General features: G+C 39.5%; 2 protein-coding genes across 6 annotated transcripts in view; one reads left to right on the forward strand and one right to left on the reverse strand.

The window, feature by feature from the left end:
- Positions 1-330: 330 nt before the first annotated feature.
- LOC131192950 (ubiquinol-cytochrome-c reductase complex assembly factor 5) lies at positions 331-4,585 on the reverse strand. Of its 5 annotated transcripts, none has more exons than XM_058172588.1 (4): positions 4,455-4,497; positions 3,554-3,618; positions 2,371-2,559; positions 331-990 (listed from the first exon to the last, which is right to left on the reverse strand). In XM_058172588.1, exons 3-4 carry the CDS (start codon positions 2,519-2,521, stop codon positions 932-934), a joined length of 210 nt encoding a protein of 69 aa, XP_058028571.1. In that variant the 5' UTR covers positions 2,522-2,559; positions 3,554-3,618; positions 4,455-4,497; the 3' UTR covers positions 331-931. The 5 variants fall into 5 exon arrangements, with proteins under 5 accessions (XP_058028571.1, XP_058028568.1, XP_058028573.1 ...); XM_058172585.1 differs by lacking the exon at positions 4,455-4,497 and adding an exon at positions 3,787-3,875; XM_058172590.1 differs by lacking the exon at positions 3,554-3,618 and having other exon boundaries at positions 4,455-4,585.
- Positions 4,586-4,904: 319 nt separating this feature from the next.
- The window catches only part of NT5DC2 (5'-nucleotidase domain containing 2), a 41,744-nt gene continuing 22,347 nt past the window's right edge, over positions 4,905-24,301 (forward strand). The window contains exons 1-5 of the mRNA XM_058173999.1: positions 4,905-5,482; positions 12,260-12,444; positions 14,704-14,778; positions 16,477-16,532; positions 20,418-20,511. Coding sequence (XP_058029982.1) covers positions 5,122-5,482; positions 12,260-12,444; positions 14,704-14,778; positions 16,477-16,532; positions 20,418-20,511 — 771 coding nt within the window. The 5' untranslated portion in view covers positions 4,905-5,121. The remainder of the gene's footprint in view (positions 5,483-12,259; positions 12,445-14,703; positions 14,779-16,476; positions 16,533-20,417; positions 20,512-24,301) is intronic.

Consider the following 24,301-nt stretch of genomic DNA (forward strand, 5'->3'; position numbering starts at 1 on the left):
GTAGTAGCATGTTAAGCCAAAATCAAATCATATTATGGCTTTGAGAAATACATCAATCCTGATGAGACCTACATTTATCTAGTGTATTCACAAATGTCTTGTATCTTCTATAAACAACCAGAACTTGTCAATTGAAGCATGAATCTATATTGTATACATATTATCATAACAATCACTGTGTGTGTGAGACAGAAAATTCTTGTTATAACCTTCTCCCCTAAAACTACGACTTGGATTATGAGAGTGAACTATTGCAAACATTGGGATCAAACGTTCCCCTTTTGGCCTTTCCTTTTTGCACATCCTCAGATCAGACCAGTAACAAAGTAAAATAATTCCTTTTACTTTAATGAGACAATACATAAACATGTGATTGTGTATATTTACAAAAAATGATAAATCAATAATGAAATGTCACAAAGCAACAATTTCTAAAACAACATTTTCTAAAATGCAACAGGTAACAACCAGTCTTACTGTTATTTAATATATGAGTAGATCTGAGTTATAGTCATGCTGGCCACATGACCACAGAAATGTCTTCGCACAATGCTGGCTCCTTCAGCTAAGAAATGGAGATGAGTCCCACCCCTTAGAGTTGGAAACAACTAGGCGGGGGAAACTTTTATCTTAAGGTCTGAATACTCCAATTACAGCAAGAGAGTATACACTGAAAGTCCTGAAGGATCAGGATGGGGACAGATACACTTGGAGATGATTTACGTGGTCACTTAAGTCAATACCAACTTGATGGCACTTGAGTTCACCAAAATACATAATTATTTTTTTACTCAAAACAAGACAGATTAACAAAAATACATTTCACTGAACAAAATGCAGCCGGTATACATTCATATTTTAAGTAAACTGTGAATCTTAGTTCCATTTATTAGTTTAGAATCCATTATGTACAGATGATTCAGTGTGGAATTCACTTTTCTTTCAATTTCTGGTAATGTTTCTCAGCCTCTTTTCTACGGTAAACATCATCTGAAAAACATTTGTGATCATTTCTATGAACTTTTTGAAAATACTTCATTTAACATTACATAATTCACTTGCAGTTTTTCAAGCTTAAAATGCTAGGCAATGCATGCAAGAGCAAAAGTATAACAAAGAAATTGCCACGGGCAATCTTATTCTATCATGAATTCCACAGTGTGGTGGAACAACTTTGTCATTCTGACATACTTTTTAACTAATATCCACTTCTCTTATTTAAGTAAAAATGGGATAGATTTAATCTCAAACTTAAAAAACTTAAAATTAGGACTACTTTTGTTCTAAAAAATGCAAGATTTTAGAAATTTGTTTTCTGGTTTGTAGAATGGTCAGATGAAGCTGAAGTCTGAAGCTAACAACTCTATCTGAAGCCATTTTAGTAGTTTTTCGTCTGTCTACAAAATACAATTGGAAGATTACACAAATACTTTATCAATACTTAAGCTAAAAGTAAAACCATGTTTCCTCAGTGTGATTTGTAATTTTCTCAGGAACAATATGCCTGCCAATAGGTTTTAAGATGATACTGAATCTTTACTTTGAAATTTTAAGTTAATTCCATTCTATTAATCTTACTAGAGCTTGAGGACTTTAATGCCAAGCAAAGTAACAGAATAACAGAGTGGGAAGTGACCTTGGAAGTCTAGTCCAACCCCCTGCTCAGGCAGGAAACCATGTTATCATTTCAGATAAATGGTTTGTCCAATCTCTTCTTAAAAACCTCCAGTGTTGGAGCACCTACAACTTCTGGAAGTAAGTCGTTCTACCAATTAATTGTTCCAACTATCAAGAAATTTCTCCTTAGCACTAGGTTGCATCTCTTGATTAGTTTTCATCCATTGATTTTTGTTCTGCTTACAGGTGCCCACTCCTCTTTGTGGCAAATTGAAATCTTTATTGTTGGTGCACAACATATGTGCAATGAGATTGGTTGAACTCCCTCAGTGCACCTCCCCAACAATACAACTCACAGTGAAAACAGAAAATCCCTAACCCAGTAAACCATATTAACAAAATATCCAGCCCTATTGTACCAGTGTGAACAGCCCCTTAGATATTGAAAGACTTCTATCATGTCACTCCAGTCCTTTTGTTTAAACTAGATGGAAGCAATTCCAGCAACCGTTCTTTATATGTTTTAGCTTCCAGGCCTCCAATCATCTTTGTTACTCTTCATTGTACATTGTTGTATATTTACCCATTGAAAGGTTGCCTTAAGTTCTTCCTTTTTTAATAAAAGCTGAATATCAAAACAAATTCTATTTTTTCAGTGTAATTATTAGGAAAGCTATAGACATTAATATAGCATAATTAAGTCATGCATGTTTAAATATATAGAATTTTTTTAAAAAAATTAATGATACTTACAAAAGGTCTGATTGCCGACTGGAACATTAATCATAAACCATTCCATAGCACCACCGAGAATGAAGTAGAAAGGAAGAAATCTGTACATACCAAATCGTTTCTTTCCAGGTACTTTATTCATTAGATAAATTATTATACTACTGACAGACATTTTAAGAAGAATTTAAGACTTGTCGTAAGAAGGCGATTCTGAAACACATTGAACAAAATATTTTATGTATAAGGCTCTCCAAAATATGGTTAACCAAATGTATAAAAATATGGAAAGGAATAAAATTCAGTTTTATCTTTACATATTTCATATCTGATTAAACCTGGACTCATAAAGATACAAAACTAAAAAATGCAGCATTATTACCTATAATATTACTAATAAATCTATTTAATTTATTGTGAGTTAATCACAAAACACAGATAGCAATAGCACTAAGCCTTATATACTGCTTTACAGCCTCTAAGTAGTTTACATTGACAATGTATGAATTATATCATTTTCATCTCCACTACTAAAATCCTTCCTGAGCATTCTTGGGGAAATGAGAATGTGGGGCCTTTTGGTGCTCTGAGCTTAGTTGCTTTCTTGCAGGTACTTCATTACCCAACTTAGCAACATCCTCCTATCAATATGTGACGGATATAATATAAAGACTTGACTTAAGATCATCCTATCTTGTTCAATGTCACCTACTGAGTAGCAACAACTTGCTAGAACCTAGAACTCTCTTGTAATGTTTGTTTTCAGTAACCATTGATTTCGGCATACTGTAATATGCAATTTGAAATGCAAAGAACTCTAACGTCAACTAATCCTGCCAACATCCTAAATACCCAGTTTGCATTAGCAATCCATCTCTAGATAAACCATGATTGCAGCACCAAGTATCTATTAATAACACTGAAAATGCACTCATACGTGTTTTTTACGTTAATCTTTCAGATACAGTTGTGAATAAGTTAAAACGATGCCATTCAGTGGCCAATACCAAGGAAGCACCCAGTCAGTTAATGTCTAGTTTTACAGAAAGGTTTTCCATCAGAGAACACATTCCCAGGATCTGAAAACCTTGCAAATTTGGTCCGGTGGTTAAGGCACCAGGCTAGAAAGCAAGAGACCACGAGTTCAAATCCCGTAACCCATAGTTGGGTGACCTTAGGTCAGTTACTCACTCTCATCCCAACTCACCTCACAGGGTTGTTGTTATTGTTAGGAAAATAGGAGGAGGAAGATGTGTTGCGTATGTTCACCGCCTTGAGTTATTTGTAAAAATAATAAAAGGGATATAAATAAATTCTGATTACTATAATCAAGGACCCATGCTCATACAACACACTCCCACCACTCTGTGGGATACAGTCAATCAAAGAAGCTGGTATCAATTCTAGCGCAGACCTAACAATCCCACTCCCAGCTGTCACCTTTAGGACTGAATAAGGAAAAAAAAGGACGCGCAGGACAAGAGAGCAGAACGGGAAGAGCGGCCGCACTCCCACCGCTTCCGCCTTTCGGAAGACGTTACACATCAGACAGAAGTTACTATTGGTTACGTGTTGTGCGTAGGGGGCGTGGCCCGCCCATCTTTGAACAAAATGAGCGGAAGCGGTTTCCGCGTGGTGTTGCTGCTACGACAGTTGCGATTCTTAAACTTTGGCCGCTAATGGCGTTCCTAAAGCCCCAGCGGGGAACGGAGGCTCTGTAACTTGCTGCTCAGTTCAGTTGCAAAACCGGCCAGGCGAAACGGCTAGAAGCCTCTGACCGGCCCCCTGTCGGAGCAGAAGTCAAGCAATCCAGCATCTTATTGTCTGCCAACGTGTTTTGTAAACTATTGGGCAACTCAATTCTGTGCAAGACCAACTCAGCGAATTAAATGTCGCCTTGTTTTTAAATCAGATGTCCGTAAGATCACAGGAGCAGGCAATCTGAATTGGCACCATTTTTAAATAAACAATTTGAAAAAAAAATAAGAAAATAGAGCTTTCTGTACGTGTTCCTTTTATTCCCCCGTTTGTCATTTTCACCGAGCATTCCCATAAACAAAAACATGTCCTTTCCCAAAAAAAACAAAAAGTAAGTCTTGAAAACTTACTTTTGTACCGCTTATCCGAAGAGCCACGGTTCAAAGGAATCGGGATCAGGGTTTCCGAAAGGAAAACACGCCCGCCCCAAACATTTTAAATACCCTCTAGCCCAGGGGTCTCCAACCTTGGCAGCTTTAAGACTTGTGGACTTCAACTCCCAGAATCCCCCAGCTAGCAAAGCTGGCTGAGGAATTCTGGGAGTTGAAGTCCACAAGTCTTATAGTTGCCAAAGTTGGAGAGCCCTGCTCTAGCCAAAGAGGACCAAAAAGATCTTGGGAGTCGTAGTTCTTGTCTGTGTCCCAACAATCCGGTGGTGGTGGGGAAACAAACCTCACGAGCTGGTTGGGGGAGTGGACAAAACAAAACGTTGAGTAAACTACAAATTCCAAGTGGTCCCGAAGCGGTGGCAGCGGCACTGGTGCTTAGAAGAGCCTCCTCCTCCTCCTCCTCCTCCTCCTCCTCCTCCTCCTCCTCCTCCTCCTCCTTGGCAAGTCTTGGACTGGAGCCCTGCAGCCTTCTCTCATTGACTGCTTGCTCTCAGGCGGGTCGGATGGCTGAAGGAGCCAGTTGTTGTCCAGTCTGGCGGACGATGCAGTTGAGGGAGGGGTGTTGGAGGCTCTGAGATGATGGTCTTGTGAACTCACCTGAAGGAAGAGCCTCTCCTCCAGTGGGACCATGGCGGCGGCGGCTGGACTCAAGGCTGCGAGCAGCGGCATATGGAAGAGCGTCGGCATCCTTCAACTGACGGTCCCTGTTTCCACCCACAACAGCAACTGCTGCTATTATACAGGTTCCGACGCCGGATCGGGGCGGGTGGGATGCAGGCATCAGTGGACCCATCAGCCGCAGGCTAAGGAGCATTGTCTCCCGCCGCGGGGCTCCTCTTCGGTCGGCGGCAAAGCTAAGAGGATCGCCGACGCCGGTCCTGCTGTGACAGCGGCTTCCTTAGGCGGCCACCAGCCCAGCTCCATCGAAGGGATCGATACGAAGTCCTATCTCTGGGCCAGATACCATGAGATGAAAAAGTTGGTTTACGGTAAGGAGGGAGGGGAGCGGGAAGTGGGGAGCTTGGCTATGCGAGTCGGATGCATTTCGTTAAAGACAACGAAATGCTGATGGATTAAAATGCCTCGGTTTACCTCTGGGAACTATTCAAACTCTTGTCCCGTTTGATCCCCAAAAGAAGGGTGAATGAATGTATATCAAGCTGATTTATTTGCACAACTTCGATTGTATAATTGGGTGGTTGCATCGTTCTGTGGTGGTCCTAAAGTGAAATGTTCCGTGTTTTATATAAGGCTAGTGAGGAAATACCCATATTACAAGCCTGTTACCTGTGCATTGCAATGTGCATTGTTAATAGCATTTGCTGCTGCCAAACTACCATAGGCTAGCTTATTCTCTTCTATTGGTAATTTATGCTAATTGTTAAGAGTAACTAAGCATGCCAAATTATAAAAGATGCTGCAAATTGGATTCTTCAGATTTTCTCCAAAAACAAGCTTGGATTTGCTAATGACATACATGGGTACACTGATGATTAAGTTATATGACTTTGAAATGGGAAACATTTTTAATCAACTCTTCCAATGTAATGTACACATTGCTTATCAGCTTACTAAAATTAGTAAGGTTGTGATCCCTTACATGTTTTGCTTCTGTTTTTTTGTTAAAATTTAACTTTCTAAACTCCATGAACTTGTGTGTATGTGTGTCTGTTTTTAAATCTCTGTTGTGCATACTTTGTGAATTCTAGGTTGAGGGTTTGAAGTTGGCTATTCAGTTGCTTCCACATTTCAGTTGAGCTGAGTAATGAATATGCCAACATCAGTTGTTGGAAGCATTTAACAGACATTTTCAACCATCTTAATTGGTTCCACAATTAGTTTCTGATGTAGTTCAAACTAATGTACCGGCATTGTACTTTCAAGGTTGAAAGTGGTTTGAACTTGCTAACTTATAAGGCTTTCATCTCAGAAGAACTACTTGTGTGTTCATATCTCTAGAAAAGGCTGTGTTTCAAGCTGCCTTTCAAACTAAAGCAGTTTATCGTAAGTTGTTGGTTTTAGACTGTGTTATCTTTGTGAAACACTTTTATTCTTCTATTGGCTAACTAGCATCTTTCCAAGTCTGAACAAGTGAAATGTTGCTGCTGTATCAAAGGATCACTGTCTCAACAATCTCAAAAGGCTCCTTAGCTTTTAAAAAAATGGTCAAGAATGACCATTAAAAACTATAACAAATGTTGGATGAACTGCTACTATTTTTCTCTCTAATGATACTAGGTCATTTTTATAATTAAAAAAATACATTGCAATTCTAATGTTTTTCAAATGTTTGCCAGAATTCACTTGAAGGATTCCATTAATGTGAAATGAAATTTAGTAGGTGACTTGAATATTTTTGTATGTTTGTTCCTGAAATGTAAACAAGATAACCTATTGGCAAGATTTTAAGTGGACAGTAGAAGCAAATCTTGGCAAGATCTCAGTGTGAAAGAAATATTTCCAATAAAATACATGATTTGCTACATAATTTGGTAGAAAAAACCCAATTACTATTTGATATTTTAACGAAGCAGCTATACCACTACTAGCATAGATAACCAAGAACCAAAATTATTTCACTGATACCTTCGCTAGATGGATGCAAGGAGGAAGGGAGAAAATGATTTTATTCTGTTTGTTCTCCCCCTGCTCCCCAATATTAGCAGTAGGAAGTAATTATGCAATGTCTATTCCAGATCTGCTATGTCCTTCTCTCCTGATACATATTTGCTATAAGATACTTATAATTTAACTGTAACATAAGATGTAGCAATAGGTTGGAAGATTTCATTACCTAATACAGTTTTCCATTTGTGCTCTGTTGATAGAAATGTTTTCTGAAGATGAGTAATTCTACTTCGTGGAATTTGTTTTTCATGAAACCACTTCATTGAATCACTTCAACTCTGAAACAGAGTTACTTTTTAAAAAAATATATCTTCCTAGTAAAGCCTTTTTGGATATTCTGAGAAGCATTGTATTAACTGAAGAAATTGACATGCCGCGAAGCATATTTTTTTCACTCATCAATGTAACTTGAAGCTAATTGCATTCACAGTATTATTCTTTCTGCCCTTGAAAAATCAAGTTGTTCAATAATAATGGGATTTTGAGGTTATATAATAATTGTACACAGAAACTAATAACGTTTTTTGGTGCTATAGAAATTTGCAATATAAATACCATCTTCACAAGTCTGACTCTTAGCTAAGAAATGCAATACTTCTCATCCTCCCATTAGATATGTACTTGTAATAGAAAATGGATGAATGTATAAAGCTTGCAGAAAGCATTTACAAAGTAAGAATGGATGAAGGGATCATATTTTTACTGTACAGTAAACTATCACTAACATGTTTTTCTTGATAAGTGAACATAACACTAGTCATATATGGGTGACCTTGGACCAGTTCCTTCTCAGCCCTAGAAAGGAGGCAATGGAAAACCACTTCTAAAAAGTCATGCCAACAAAACTCCAGGGATTAGTACAAGCAGTCACCAGGAGTCAACAAGAGAGAGGGGGGAGGGAGGGGGGAGGGAGGGAGAGAGATATTTTTTTCTTTCATAGTGAACTAATAACCCAGTTGCAAAACCTGATCTTCACAGTGCAGAAGTGCAAATATAACAGTTACATAATTCCAGAAAAACCCTGTAACGAGGAAAATGCTTCCCATTTATTATAAAGCAATTCTAGACTCCTATATATCAGTATTCAAGTGGCAACAATGAAGAATTCAGTTTACCTGATATTCCTATTCTCTCAAATAGGAAAGGCTAGGCTGCGTCTCCATCATAATACACATATCCTTCGTTTAGCTTTGCAAGGTTAATCCCCATATGTGTTAAAACCTGCAAATTAACAATCCAAACATAAGGTTCTAATTTATATCAACAATTTATATGGCTGCCCATCTCAAACCAGTGACTGGTAATTAGAATCTATATATATCTACGGGGGCACAAATATAGTTTCCTACATATAGAACATGCAGTTAGTGATCATAAGGCTGGAAGGTACCTTGCCAGTCTTCTAAACCAAATCCCTGCTCAAGGCAGGAGTTTTATATCATCCCAGTCAAGTGATTGTTCAGTCTATATTTGAAAAACTTCAGTGATGCAGCACCCACAACCCCAGGAGTCAAGCTATTCCATTAATTAATTGCTTTTGCTGCCAGACAAAAAAAACTCCTTCTAGGATGTATCTCTCTTTGACAAGCTTCCATCAGTTACTTCTTGTTCTGACCTCTGGTGCCCTAGGGAATAAGGATTCAGTTAACTGGGAATCAGAATTTTAATGTGAGTGATGTATAAAGCAGGCAATATTTTTAAACCGCCACTCACCATCGCAGGGAGACGGAACCTATACGTTGGTTCCGTCCCAGGCGCCTGATGGACCCCGAGAGGTTCCTGACGGAGCTTGGGCCATTCCCTGAGGATCTGGCCCACAGCACGACTGAGGAACTAGTCGTGGCCTGCGAACAGGCCACGGCTGGGGCCTTGGATCGTGTCGCGCCTTTGCGGCTCTGACCCGGCGCAGATCTCGTCCGGCCCCTTGGTTCTCCGAGGGGCTGAGGGAGATGAAACGCCGGAGAAGACGCCTAGAGAGCACCTGGAGGTCCAGTCGTTCGGTTGATCGACACTCAGTTAGGTCCTATTCTAGGACCTACCTAGTGGCAATGAGGGAGGCGAGGCGTTCTTACGCCTCCACCCTCATTGCGTCGGCAGATAACCGCCCGGCCGCCCTGTTTCGGGTGACCCGCTCCCTCCTTCATCAGGAGGTGCGGGATGACCCTTTGCAGGGACGAGCCGAGGAGTTTAGTGGGTATCTATACGATAAAATCGCTCAGCTCCGGGACGGTCTGGACCGAAATTGGGATGATCCAAGCGAGGGAGAGGAGGCACGTCTTGTCGAGTCTGTTTGGGATGAGTTTGACCCTGTGGCTCCCGAGGACGTGGACAGGTTGTTGGGGAGGCTTCACGCCACGACATGTTTACTGGACCCGTGTCCTTCCTGGCTGGTACTGGCCACTCAGGAGGTGACACGAGGCTGGCTCCAGAGGATTATCAACGCTTCTCTGTTGGAAGGGGTTTTCCCTGCCGCCTTGAAAGAGGCGGTGGTGAGACCCCTCCTCAAGAAGCCCTCCCTGGACCCAGCTATTTTGGGTAATTATCGTCAGTCTCCAACCTTCGCCGTTGCGAAGGTTGTAGAGAGTGCTGTGGCGCGACAGCTACCCCAATACCTGGATGAAGCCGTCTATCTAGACCTGCTCCAGTCCGGCTTCCGACCCGGATACAGCATGGAGACAGCTTTGGTCGCATTGGTGGATGATCTCTGGAGGGCCAGGGACAGGGGTTACCTCTGCCCTGGTCCTATTAGACCTCTCAGCGGCTTTTGATACCATCGACCATGGTATCTTGCTGCGCCCGGTTGGGGGATTGGGAGTGGAGGCACCGTGTATCGGTGGTTCTCCTCCTATCTCTCCGACCGTCGCAGACGGTGTTGACAGGGGGGCAGAGGTCGACCGCGAGGTGCCTCACTTGTGGGGTGCCGCAGGGGTCGATTCTCTCGCCCCTTCTGTTCAACATCTATATGAAGCCGTTGGGTGAGATCATCAGTGGCTTCGGGGTGAGATACCAGCTGTACGCTGATGACACCCAGCTGTACTTTTCCACCCCGGGCCACCCCAATGAAGTTGTTGAAGTGCTGTCCCGGTGTTTGGAAGCTGTACGGGTCTGGATGGGGAGAAACAGGCTCAAGCTTAATCCCTCCAAGACAGAGTGGTTGTGGATGCCGGCATCCCGATTCAGTCAGCTGCAGCCGCGGCTGACTGTTGGAGGCGAGTTACTGGCCCCAAAGGATAGGGTGCGCAACTTAGGTGTCCTCCTGGATGAATGGCTGTCGTTTGAAGATCATTTGACGGCCGTCTCCAGGAGGGCCTTCCACCAGGTTCGCCTGGTTCGGCAGTTGCGCCCCTTCCTTGATCGGGATGCCTTGTGCAGAGTCACTCATGCGCTCGTTATCTCTCGCTTGGATTATTGTAATGCTCTCTACATGGGGCTCCCCTTGAGGTGCACTCGGAGGCTTCAGTTAGTCCAGAATGCAGCTGCGCGGGTGATAGAGGGAGCTACGCGTAGCTCCCACGTAACACCGCTCCTGCGCAGACTGCACTGGCTACCTGTGGCCTTTTGAGTGCACTTTAAGGTTTTGGTTACGACCTTTAAAGCGCTCCATGGCTTAGGGCCTGGGTACTTACAGGACCGCCTGCTGTTACCGCATGCCTCCCACCGACCCGTACGCTCTCACAGAGACGGACTTCTCAGGGTGCCGTCCGCCAAGCAATGTCGGCTGGCGGCCCCCAGGGGAAGGTCCTTCTCTGTGGGGGCTCCCACACTCTGGAACGAGCTTCCCCCGGGTTTACGCCAAATACCTGACCTTCGGACCTTCCGTCGTGAACTGAAGACACATCTTTTCACTCGCGCGGGGCTGGCTTAAATTTTATCGATTTTAAATTTTCTATTAATAATTTTAAATGGGGTTTTAGTTTATTATATATTTTAAACTTTTTAGGCCAATTATAAAATAAGTTTTTTAATTTGCATTTTAAATTGTACATTGTATTGCTTGTTTTTTACCTGTTCCTGTACACCGCCCTGAGTCCTTCGGGAGAAGGGCGGTATAAAAATCAAATAAATAAATAAATAAATAATAATAATAATAATAATAATAATAATAATAATAATAATAATAATAATAATAATAAATGTTTGTGTCTATAAAGTATTTCAAGCTTCAAGTGTACCTGGACATGATTTTTCCCCGTGCCGAATCTGCTTTCATAATTTTGAAACAAACAAACATTGTATTGAACACTGTATTGAAAGAGCAAATACAGTTGGCTGAATCAGACAGGTTGAGGCATTTAGGTAAATCTTTGGTGAGATTTGGTTTCTTATTGGACAACTAATCCCTATATAGTTATAAGAGTTATCAACTGCCGGTATAACTCTAACTTGATTTCAAATTCAAAATGTTGTTATTCTTTGTTACTTATATCTCCAATGTATGAGGAGATCCAACTAGAATAGAAAAACTTCAGGAAATGCAATTATTCTTTCCCACCTTCTATATAATAATGATAACTGTAAATCCTGTTCCATTCCCAGATGAAATTGAGTACAGTGTCTAGATGATGATTCTGTTCCCCCCCAAATCTTCCCCGAAATGTTCTCTCCCCCCCCCACAATGTTCCCCCAAATGAAGGGTCCCTAGTTCCTCTGAAATACTTCTGAGGAGGCATGGAAGGAAGGAAGGAAGGAAGGAAGGAAGGAAGGAAGGAAGGAAGGAAGGAAGGAAGGAGGGTGGGTGGGTGGGTGGGAGGGAGGGAGGGAGGGAGGGAGGGAGGGAGAGGGAGAAAGGAACTCTATTGATAGCAGCAGCAGCTTCCACCTCTGAGTAAAATTCTACTCCTGACAGGGGGGAAACAGAATTTGAGCTGATCCTTTTTGGTTTACAACAATAATCTTTTGTTTTAGTCATTCTTTTTGATAATGAAATGCTTGAATTAGTTGAAATATTTATTTTTGGACCATCTGTTTTGAAAGAAAATGTCAATAGTCTTGAATACCCAGTTATAATGAAAAAAAGAGGAATATTTCACCCCACCCCTTGCCCATTCCCCACCCCTTTTTTTTACACATGAACAGTATTCCTGTTGTGCACCATCTTGGATCAAAGAAATACCTATATTTTTATTGTCTTGTTCCAGATCTGCTTCCACCAGGAGTTTGCAATCTTCTTAACCCCGCAGCTATCTATGCAAATAATGAGATTAGCTTGGGAGATGTTGAGATCTATGGCTTTGATTATGATTATACGTTGGCACAATATTCAAACTTACTACATTCAATGATATTCAACGCTGCCAGAGATATCCTAATTGATCAGTATAAGGTAAGTTTGCAATTTTCATCATCTCTTCTTGTGTGAGGCTTGATCTGTAATAGATTGGGGCAGCATGGCGTGGAAGTGGTTTTAAGACAAGTACTTTTTCTTCCTCTACATTCCATAACTTGTTTGTGTTTCTAGATTCTGACTTCTGTTAGCTTCCACATTCTACTGAGATATGGCATTACCATTTATATTGGTGAAAAAGGCTTAAAGCAATAAAAGTTTCCCTAATTCTTTTCACCTGTTAAAAAACAGGTGAACCACTTTTCTCTATGCCTTGCTCAGCCTCTACATGACTTTTTAAATTAAATTAAATTAAATTAAATTAAATTAAATTAAATTATAGAGTTTATATGCCTTTCCTTTTTTATTATAATCATTTTATTGACATTTAAAATTACAAAGATAAAAAATAATACAAACCAAGGAAAATATAAACAAAAAAAGTAAATAAAGGGGAAAAGAGGGGATGGGAAAAATATAAAAAAAGGGGGGAAAAAGAAATATGGAAAGAAATAACTTTCCCTTTCATCAAGCATAAACATTTTCAATAGCTTGATATCTTCTCTAATTTTTAACCAAAATTATCTTTGTCCCTTTTCTACTGGCAAATAATAAACTCTCATCTTTCAATTTTAATCAACAAAAGTCCCTTAAGTGATACCAGAAATAAATAAACAAACACACAAACACACATACATATTGTGTGTGTGTACACATACACACTTTCCTTTACACAATACCTTGTCAGTTTCTCTAAAACTCTTCTTCCCATGGTCTTATATTTATAATCTGATGTATAAAAACTCATCATTCACTTACTCAAGAAAAATTCTATTAAGTGCTACTAGAAAATTGAAAATATTAATATTTAATCCCTTGAAATGATATCTCACAATTAATTTGTTACTTTCTCTTTGTTTCTTATTGGGCAAATCCAGCATCCTTATGAAAGGCTCTGATTACGGCTTGGGGAAAGTGGCCTTTCCCAATATCCAGAGTTCTAAAACCTGACAGAAACTTCTACTTTTTTTTTTTAATTTGCATTTATTTATTTGCCCTTCTCCGAAGACTCAGGGTGGCTTACACTATGCCAGCAATAGTCTTCATCCTATTTGTATATTTATATACAAAGTCAACTTATTGCCCCCAACAATCTGGGTCCTCATTTTACCTACCTTATAAAGGATGGAAGGCTGAGTCAACCTTGGGCCTGGTGGGACTAGAACCTGCAGTAATTGCAGGCAGCTGTGTTAATAACAGACTGTCTTACCAGTCTGAGCCACATGGCCCAACCATGGGAAAAGTCTGTAAGGAGCACTCTGGGCAATCCCAAGGCCTCTGTTTCTCTGAAAGATGAATCCATAATCCACCACAATCATTGGCTCTGCTAAAACCAAAGCTAAAAATAGTCTGCCAATTACTTCCTGTAAATAGGGGTTTATATGCCATTTCAATGTTCCAATTATGAATGGCTTAAATACCCTATTTTCATAAATAAGATAATGATGTACAATATGTCTGACAAAGAATATAACATATACAAGTTCATGTCAAAGACAAATAAAATCACCCCTCAGAGGAAAGTTCACATTTCTACTCTTAAGCAGGGGTGGGCTGCTTGGAGTTTGCAGGGGTTCGGGAGAACCTCTAGCTAAGATTCTGTGCAGTTTGGAGAACTCCCAAATCCCACTCCTGGCTGGTCCACCCCGCTCCCTCTCCTCCCAGGAGTCCCCACGCAGCCCGTTGTGGATGCAGGTAAGTGCAAGGCATGCGCAGAGGCTCAGGGAGGGCAAAAAATGGGTCTACCGGAAGTTTGGGAAGGCCAGAAACAGGCCCATTTCTGGCTTCCAGAGGGCCTCAAGAGCCTGGGGAGGCTGTTTTCGCCCTCCTGGAGGCTAAAGGAAAGTCTCCGGAGGCCGGGGAGGGCAAAAACGCCCCCCTCCCCGGTTGTGGTGCATGAGGCCAACTAGGCCACACCCACCCAGCAACCAGGCAGAGAACCCCTTGCTAAAATTTTTGGAGCCCACCCGTGCTCTTAAAAAAAAAGACCAGGTTTCTCCATCTTCTCTATACTTTTCTTCTCTTCTCCCTCTGCAGTTGCCCAAAAAGTTTAATGGCTCATCATAATCCTGTTCTAAAACTATATTCTATACAGTTTGCTGCTTGTCGAGATTTCTACCAGTTTTTAAATAAACAAAACATAGCATGTATCCCAGGTTGGAAGAATATACTCATTCTTTCTAATGAAATGTTTTGTAGTACCCAGAGGGACTCAGGAAATACGAATACATTCCTGGTTTTGCCATAAGAGGGCTTCATTATGATGTGCACAAGGTGAGTGAACAGGTGAACGTGTTTTCATTTGGTCTTTCACAGTATTTAGTAACATCATTTGGGTCCATGTGGAAACTGGAAACATTGAAGTAATAATAATAATAATAATAATAATAATAATAATAATAATAATAATAATAATAATAATAATAATAGCAACAACAACAACAGAGTTGGAAGGGACCTTGGAGGCCTTCTAGTCCAACCCCCTGCCCAGGCAGGAAACCCTACACCATTTCAGACAAATGGTTATCCAACATTTTCTGGTTATCTGATTAGTTTGTTAAGTTACAGCCATTCTTGAAGAAATGAATTAATAATGGTGTATGCATGCATGTGGGTTTACATATTATACATATACACAGCGAAACAGTCATCCTTAAATTACAACAGCAATTTAGGACCAGAATTTCTATCACAATCATGTGAGCAGAGGTCACTGCAACATTATAATTGCACAACTTTGCAGATCGGTCATAAGTTTTCTTTGTTCAGTGCCAATACATAACTGAACAAGTGATCATAATCCTTGGGCTACCTATAAAGAACTTCTTTCTCCATAGTTACATGTTAGGACAATCTAAAAATCAGTTAAATAAAGTCTGCGGTGGAATATTTTTGCATATAGCTTAAGATTTTCTAAACTTTGCAGCTACATTTAGCATGTGTTATTTTTTTCCAAAAAGAAAGAGGAACTTGATGCTAATAAGGCCCAAAGTGGCTTGAATAATATGGGAAGGATGTTAGGAAAGCCTTTTTTCAGCGTTTTGCAGGCACAATTGCAATGATCTCTGTAAACAATGTTAAGGTACTTTATCATCTTATTTTGTCCTTTGCCAGCATTATTTTTGTTTCCAGTAGGGAATAATTACAACACTAACAAATCCTTAATTTTTGCTGACTGTAGAGCATTAAAAAAAAAACATTTTCCTGAAAGTTAGAAGTAGGATAGGATGTGACGAGCTAAAAATTTAAGCACTGCAACTGATCCAGTGGTGGGTTGCCCCCGATTGGGACTGGTTCTATAGAACCGGTAGTAAAATTGGCGGGAGGCTCCGCCCACTGACCCAAACATCGTCAAAAGTCTTCTGCGCATGCGCATGGGCACAATGCAAACCAGTAGTAAAGGTAAGTAGAACCCACCCCTGAACTGATCTTAGAAAAAGACATTGTCACAACAATTGATGAATAAAATGCTCTCATCTGGCAAGATAAAATAGTAGAAGTTTCAAAAAATAACATCTGAGCATCACCATGGGGGGAAAAATGGATCTTTCCTTCTTAGATAATTTAAAGTAGAATGTGTCAGTATGACAGCTTTGGGAATCCCAATTTGTCTTACTGCAGAAATAAAACTGATCCCTGAAATTATGCAATGTTGCCTATTGATGGGCTAGAAATGTACCTCTCTCTGCAAAACTAATAAGAGTGTGGAGCTTCTATTTGAATAAAAATCCTTCTGTCCTTTTCTTTCTTCAGTGGAAGTAGAAATAGTGTATAATAGTGTCTCTGCACAGACATAAACAAAAACAACAACCAAGGGGGCTCCAACATCATATGCCTCATATTTGTATCTGCCAATGTAGCTTTACATGCATTGCCTTGTGAAGAATAGTTTTGTTTGTTCTTCTTGTAACATTAAATTCTTCCAGGTAAAAGTACAAAATATTTACCCAATAAATGTCTACTTTCTTTTAGAGCCTTCTGATGAAGATTGATGCTTTCCACTATGTTCAATTGGGCACTGCCTATCAGTGAGTTTAGCAAAATTACATGCACTTTCTGTAGCTGTTGACCTTCATAGAAGCAGCTGTTCTTTATGCAACATTTAACATAGAAATCAGAAGCAAATATGGGTCACGGGTGATGACACAAGACTGTTTACTTGCTCCAGAGAAATGTCTTGAGTTGCTGAAGTCTGAGTGTCCTAGCAAGTCTTTCTGAAATCAGCTTCAGAGGAAACCGTACTGTGCCAAATTAAAGGATCAATGACTACAATGTTGGGCATATTGGAACAAATTTACAAATATTAATACAAATATTAGGAGATTAATTGCTATCATATTACAACTCAGTTTGCATGGGAAATAAAAAAAATGTTTTTGTTATTCTTTGAGTCAAACATGACTCCTGGTGATGACAAGTATAAGCTGTGCAGTTTTCTTGGCAATGTTTTTTCAGAAGTAGTTTCTCATACTTTCTTTAAGATTCAGTTTGATTTGCTAGTCAAGGGCTGAGACTGGCCTGGAGTTATCCAGCAATTTCCATGCTTAAGGAAGGGCTAGAACCTGGGTCTCCCTGTTCCTATTCCGGCCTTTACTTAAGCCACTGCAACAATTTGGCTCTCTTAAAAAATCAAGAGTTCTATCAAAAGTATAGACCTGTGATGGCAAACCTATGGCACGGATACCACATGTGGCATGCAAGCCATATCTGTGGGCATGCGAGGTTGCCTAGCTCAGCTCCAGCACACATGCGTGTGCCGGCCACCTGATTTTTGGGCCTTCCGGGCCCACCGGAAGTCGGGAAACAGGCTGTTTCCTGCCTCTGGAGGGCGTCTGAGGAAGTGGAGAAGGCCGTTTTTGCCCTCCCCAGGCTCCTAGAAAGCCTCTGAAGCCTGGGAGGGTGAAAAACGGGTCTACCAGGTCCACCATGCCACCGCGTGCCAAAAGCGGGGGGAGTGCAGGGGGGTCACGCACACATGCACATGGGGTGGGGCACATTGAATTATGGGTGTAGACACATGCACACTCCCCCTGCCTTTGGCATGCGACAGCAAAAAGGTTAGCCATCACTGGTATAGACCATTGAGCTTCAAAGTGAATGTTAGTTTTTAAAATGTTGCTGCAGGATGCAGAAGAATTTTCAAAACTTAATCGGCTTACAGCATTGCAATCCATGTTAGCTTTTACTTTGGAAATGCTGTGAAAAGCAGAAGATTGATAATGTCGTGTCCCACTCCTCCGCTGACGACCGGGTCAGGGAAATCCGAATCAGGCGTGCCTCTGCAGCTCTGCCAAAGTCCTAGCAAAGTTCTCAAGGCAGGCAGGAGACCAGAAAGTGACTTCAGCAAGATATGTTAGACTTTGCCTGACTCAGAGAATGCCAGAAAGCAGATCCTTTATATAGGTCATGGGGTGTGGCTCCATGACTCAGCACTTATCCAGGCCTGCCCCTCCCTTCCTTCTATCGCCGCCACCTATCAATTCTTCTGAAGCGAGGGTCACTCCAGTCCGCAGCTGTTGGTAATTGACCCTCCTCAGGCTCACATGCTGTGGAGGAGGGGGAGGGGTCTAGTTGCTCCGTTTGCCTGGGCATGGAGCCAGAGCTGGGGGCTGGAGGTACTTCTTCCTCCTCAGCCTGTCTGGGCATGGAGCCAGGGCTGGGGCCGGGAGGCATACTAGGACATTCCTCAGCATTCGGAAGCAGATAAGAAGGCCCCGGCTGCGGTGAAAGCGGGCGAGACACAACAGATAAGGTCTAGATCAGGGTTTCTTAAAAATGTGGTCCTAGGACCCTTGGGGCTGTGCCAATACTCTCCAAGAGGTCTGTGAAATCAAAATTATTTTCCAGCCTATATTAAAAAATAATACAATATTGAAATTGCTTCAAACAATCATGGCAGCAAAATGAGTCCATCTGAAATTTTAATCTTTTAAATATTGATTATATAAATAAAAACTCTTTTAGGATCCACCATGATGTTTAAAAAATGGGAAGAGAAAAAAGTTTAAGAAACACTAATTAGACTAACTTTGAACAAAGGAGAAATAAAAAGTCATGATTTAAGGAAGCAATATTTGCTATGCAGCTGCATTTGAGTAATACTCTTCTGCTTCTTCAACTAAATGTTGCCCTATTAATCTGCTTTTGTGCTTTGGTTAAAAATTAACTCAGTATAGAAAAATTAAATCCCCTTTTCTCTTATAACCTTATCTTATGTAGTTCTTTGCATATTTTGGAGACATTTTCTTTATAGGCAACTTTTCTTATAATCATGGAATATTTAAATTTCTGGCTCTCTTATATTGGCTGTTTCCTTTTCTTTAGAAACCTGAGTTCAAGTAACAATAATATTAGAAAGTCACTTAGGTCAGTGGAACAGCAATGAATTTTAAACAAAATGTTTGCCACTAGTCTTCATTAATATCTTGATAAGAGCCAAATTATGTCAATTCACTTGCACAACTTCTCTTCAGATTCATTGCCCATAAAGATAAATTCTTCTCTGAATCAATTCTTCTCAGCATCTTGAGCGGTGGTGAAATCCAAATTTTTTACTATTGATTCTGTGAGCAGGGCTTGGTGTGGCTTGGTGGGCGTGGCAAGGGAAGGATACTGCAAACTCTCCATTCCCACCCCACTCTGTGGCCAGCCAGAAATGGCATTTGCCAGTTCTCCAAACTACTCAAAATTTCCACTACTGGTTCTCCAGAACCTGTCAGAACCTGCTGGATTTCACCCCTGCTCTTGAGATTTCTTGAACCAATGCTCTTCATACTATACATAAATGATCTCTGTGACCATATCTCAAGTTATTGTATTCTCTTTGCTGACGATGTCAAACTATTTAACACCACCAGCAATACTACTACCCTTCAAAAAGACCTTGATTTTGTATCCGATTGGTCTAAAACTTGGCAACTCCAAATCTCAACCAGCAAATGCTCAGTCTTACATATTGGAAAAAAAGAACCCAAACACTAAGTACAAACTTAATGGACATTATCTTACAGATGACCCCCACCCTGTTAAGGACCTTGGAGTTTTCATATCAAATGATCTAAGTGCCGAAGCCCACTGCAACTATATAGCAAAAAAGGCTCTAAGAGTTGTAAACCTAATTCTGTGTAGCTTCTTTTCCAAAAATTCTACACTACTAACCAGAGCATTCAAAATATTTGCCAGACCCATTCTTGAATACAGCTCATCTGTCTGGAACCCATACCACATCTCTGACATTAATACAATTGAACGAGTCCAGAAATATTTTACAAGAAGAGTTCTCCGCTCCTCTCTAAACAACAAAATACCTTATTCCACCAGACTTGAAATTCTGGGATTAGAAAATTTAGAACTCCGCCGACTCCGACAAGACACAGAATCATCTATTGCAATGTCCTTCCTGTTAAAGACTACTTCAGCTTCAATAGCAATAATACAAGAGCAAACAATAGATTCAAACTTAATGTTAACCGTTTTAATCTTGATTGCAGAAAATATGACTTCACTAACAGAGTTGTTAATGCTTGGAATACACTACCTGACTCTGTGGTCTCCTCTCCAACTCCCAAAAGCTTTAACAAAAAACTGTCTACCATTGACCTCACCCCATTCCTAAGAGGACTATAAGGGGCGTGCATAAGTGCACAAAAGTGCCTACCCTTCCTGTCCTATTGTTTCCTTTCAATATATGTTCCTGTATATAATGTTGTGACAAAATAAATAAATAAAATAAATAAATGAAATTTCGTGAACCTGCATGCTTTCTTGGCAATGCCTTCTTTTGAGATGCTTTTGAATAGGATAATACAACTCTCTTAAAAAGCAAACCATCTAAATATTTTTGGATAAGATGAGCTTATTTGTTTACTAAGTTTTAATATTTTCTTGACTGAATTATTGTAATTTGTTTTTAGGGGACTAAACCCAGTGCCTGATGAAGAAGTTATTGAAATGTATGGTGGAACCCAACATATCCCATTATATCAGATGAGTGATTTTTATGGCAAGGTAAAGTAAATTCACTTTACTGAGAATTTATTAGATTTAAATGAATTAAATGCTGAAAATTTAATCAGATCATCTTACCAGACCAGAAATTCAATAGGAATAATGTTAATGATATCTTCCTCGTATTGTAAAAGGTAGTACCAGGAATAGTACCTACAAACATATTTAACTAATTTTTTTTTAAAAAATCCACCAAGTCAATGTTTTGAAGTTCTATCTGTTCATTTCTTTCTAGAGTAAACAATGGTTATTAGTTCCCTACAGTTTGTACAAAGGTACATCAATAACAGTCATGTATTGTTTACAGTGAGTATTTTGTATTTTGTAACACAGACTTCAGTAAAGTGTTTTTTTTTCCTTAAATAATCTAGGCTCACAAAAGATAATTGTTGCTTCACTGTAAATATGAAAAATCTGACCTAAAAGCCCATGTTTTTGTGTTTTGTTTATTCCTTTTGAAAATGATCATGATCATAGAATAGCCACATAAATGCTCTGCTGCCATTGTGGCTTTCAAGCATTTAATCTAGGATTAAGTCTTTGTATTGTTTCTTCCATTGAAGATTTATAAATACAGAGAAGCCAGGTTTATGTATTATGCGCAGCTTCACTGACATCATTTTTTTTCAGTTTTATTGTTTAGGTTCATTAGTATAATGAGTGGTAGCACTACTCAATAATGGGAATAAAGTAATAGTAACAGTTTTATTTATCTGCCTCATTCTATTGTGGGTTGAAAAAGTAGTCGGAAGACAACAAACTATATAGCATTTATTGTCAATGGCAAAGTAACGTGGTTATCTCTTCTATATGGAATATCTTTTTTTCCTTTTCATATAATATCAGTTTTAATTTAATATAATATAGGAAGTTTTTATTTTTACAACGAATACATCCAAAATAATTCAGTTAACTCTTTCACTGGCTCATTGATTTTTGTATTTAGTTCAAATGTGTAAAGTCGGACTAATGAATTACTTTTTAATTTCTTGCTGTTAATAAAATAACACATACTCCTGTTGTCCTTGGACTATCTTTAGGCACATGTGATCATTTGGTCTATGAACCAGAACTTGGAAATCACCCAGTATCATCAGAATTTCTCCGTGTTTTAACTGGATCCACCCTTTATAAATAGTATTCTGACTTGCCAAGTTTTGGGGTTGCACTGTGTATATGATATTCTGTATACACAAAGAGATGTCCATAGATTAAAGAGCCACAGCTTTTATTGTTTAATTCAAAATAAATGCTTCTGAGCAGAGAGCTTATGATGTTATAAAATATATTGTACAGCCTTCCTTCTTCCCCCTCCCTTCCTCCTTCCTGGAAAAAAAAGAAAGCTAGATAAAATACAGGTAATCCTCAATCTATAATCACAATCGAGCCAAAATTTCTGTTGCTAAGTAAGACAATTGTTAAGTTTATATTACCCCATTTTCAATCAATCAGAATAGAGCTGGAAGGGTCCTTGGAGGTCTTCTAATCCAGTGGTCACCAACTGGTGGTCCGTGGACCATAGGTGGTCTGCGAGAAAATTTTGATGGTCCGCAGAAAAATTATTTGCAATTTTTATATTGCACTAAATACTATTTATTTTTTTTAAAAAATCATGTTAGTGGTCCCCGGGATTTAAAATTATGAATTTAGTGGTCCCTGAGGTCCGAAACGTTGGTGACCCCTTTCTAATCCAACACCTCTGCTCAAGCAGAGACCATTTCAGACAGGTAGCTGTCCATTTTTTTCTTAAAAACCTCCAGTGATGAAGCCCCTACAACTTCTGAAGGCCAGTGGTTTTGCTGGTTAATTGTCCTCACTGTTAGGAAGTTTCTCCTTAGTTCCAGGTTGCTTGTCTCTTTGATTAGTTTCCATCCATTATATCTTCTCTTGCCTTCTGGTGCTTTGGAAAATAAGTTGACTCCCTCTTCTTTGTGGCAGCCCCTCAAATACCGGAAAACTGCTATCAACCCTAGTCCTTCTTTTCTCTAGACTGGCCGTACCCAATTTCTGCAACCATTCTTCATATGTTTTAGTCTCCAGGCTCTTAAACATCTTAGTTGCTCTTCTCTGCATTTTTTTCCAAAGTCTCAACATCTTTTTTAATGTGACTAAAACTGGATGCAGTATTCCACGTGTGGTCTTACTAAAGATTTATAAAGCGATACTAACTACTTCATGTGATTTGAGTCTATGCCTCTGTTTATACAACCAAAGATTATATTAGCTTTTTCTGCTGCTGCCATACACTGCTGGCTCATGTTTAAGTGACTGACCACTAGGACTCCAAGATCCCTCACAATTACAGTTTTTGAGTCAGGTTACACCTGATCTGTACTTGTACCTTTGGTTTTCTTCCTGCATAGGTGTAAAACCTTGCTTTTCTCCACATTAAATATTATGTTGTTGGATAGGAGCCATTGTTCAAGTCTATCAAGATCTTTTTGGATACTGAGCTTGTCTTCTGGGGTGTTAGCTGTTATGCATGAATTTGATGAGTTCCCCTTCTGTTCCCCCATCTAAGTCATTTATTGAGGAATGCTAAGCCTAAAACAGAACCTTGTGGTACCCCACTGTTTACATCCCTCCACGTAGATGTAGTACCATTAAGGACTACTCACTGAGTGCAGTTTGTCAGCCAGTTAGAAATCCATCTGGTGGTGATGCTGCCTATCCCATATTTTTTTAGTTTATCAAGTATTTCATGACAATTTTAGCCATAGTTGTTAAGTGACTCACTGCAGTTAAGTTAGTAACACAGTTATTAAATGAATCTCAGTTCTCCATTTATGAGGAGGTTGCAAAAGTGATCACATAATCCCAAGACACTGCAACCATCATAAATAAATGCCAGCTGCCAAGCAACCAAATTTTGATCACATTACCATATAATGCTGCAATGGTCATAAGTGTGAAAAAAAGCCATAAGTCACTTTTTCAGTGATGGTGTAACTTCAAACTAAATGAATGGTTGTATGTAGAGGACTATGTATAATAGAAACAATATGGAAATGTCCAAATGCAAGATAATAATCTGAAGTGCTCTTGTAAAACACCATGAAAAAGGCAAGATGATTACATGACAAAAGCTTTGTCAAAAAGTAATTTTAATGTTTGCTTGCTCAAATGTTTTATCATTACAGAATGTTAAATTGTGTGTTATAAAAGTATATAAATCGTAGGATGATATGGTATTTTATATGGATGTACTTTGTGAAAAGAATAATGGCTGGAATGTAACATTTTGTTGGTTAATTTGTTTTTTTATTAAGCTGCATGAAGCACACAGATTTCTTATTTCCCTATTTTTCTTTGATACGTTCAGGGATTTGCAGACAATCATATTTGAAAAGAAAAAGCCAAGCCAGGCTTTGATAGCTATCTGCAAATTGGATATACAGCTGCCAATGTAACTAATATTTGGCTTTCAGTACAAGTGGGAAAACATGGATTTTATTTATTTATTAAATTTATATGACGCCATGTCACTGGAAAGTGACTCTGGGTGGCTTACAGTATCACAAAAACAATAGTTAGAAACATTAAAACATTTAATTTTAATAAAATAAAATGAAAACATTGAATAAAATTTAAATGTTCATGAATTCATTTATCCATATGTATTCAGTTATTAAATGAATTAAATGAATCATTGGGCACCTAAATGAAAGGCAAAAAGCAGTCATGCAGACAGCTCAGGAACAAAGCCATAAACATTTCAAAATCCAGCAAACCAAGTGACTAGTGATTGTTTTTTTTTTTTTAATTTGAATTTATATCCCGCCCTTCTCCG

Source organism: Ahaetulla prasina, chromosome 2, assembly GCF_028640845.1.
Source record: "Ahaetulla prasina isolate Xishuangbanna chromosome 2, ASM2864084v1, whole genome shotgun sequence".
NCBI classification, from domain to species: domain Eukaryota; kingdom Metazoa; phylum Chordata; class Lepidosauria; order Squamata; family Colubridae; genus Ahaetulla; species Ahaetulla prasina.

Excerpts from the sequence above, each read along its gene's own strand:
- LOC131192950 (XM_058172590.1), bottom strand. The coding sequence starts at position 2,521 with ATGTCTGTCAGTAGTATAATAATTTATCTAATGAATAAAGTACCTGGA. Across the intron at positions 991-2,370 it reads AGTCGGCAATCAGACCTTTT|ATGATGTTTACCGTAGAAAA; the intron begins GTAAGTATCATT and ends AATGTTTTTCAG.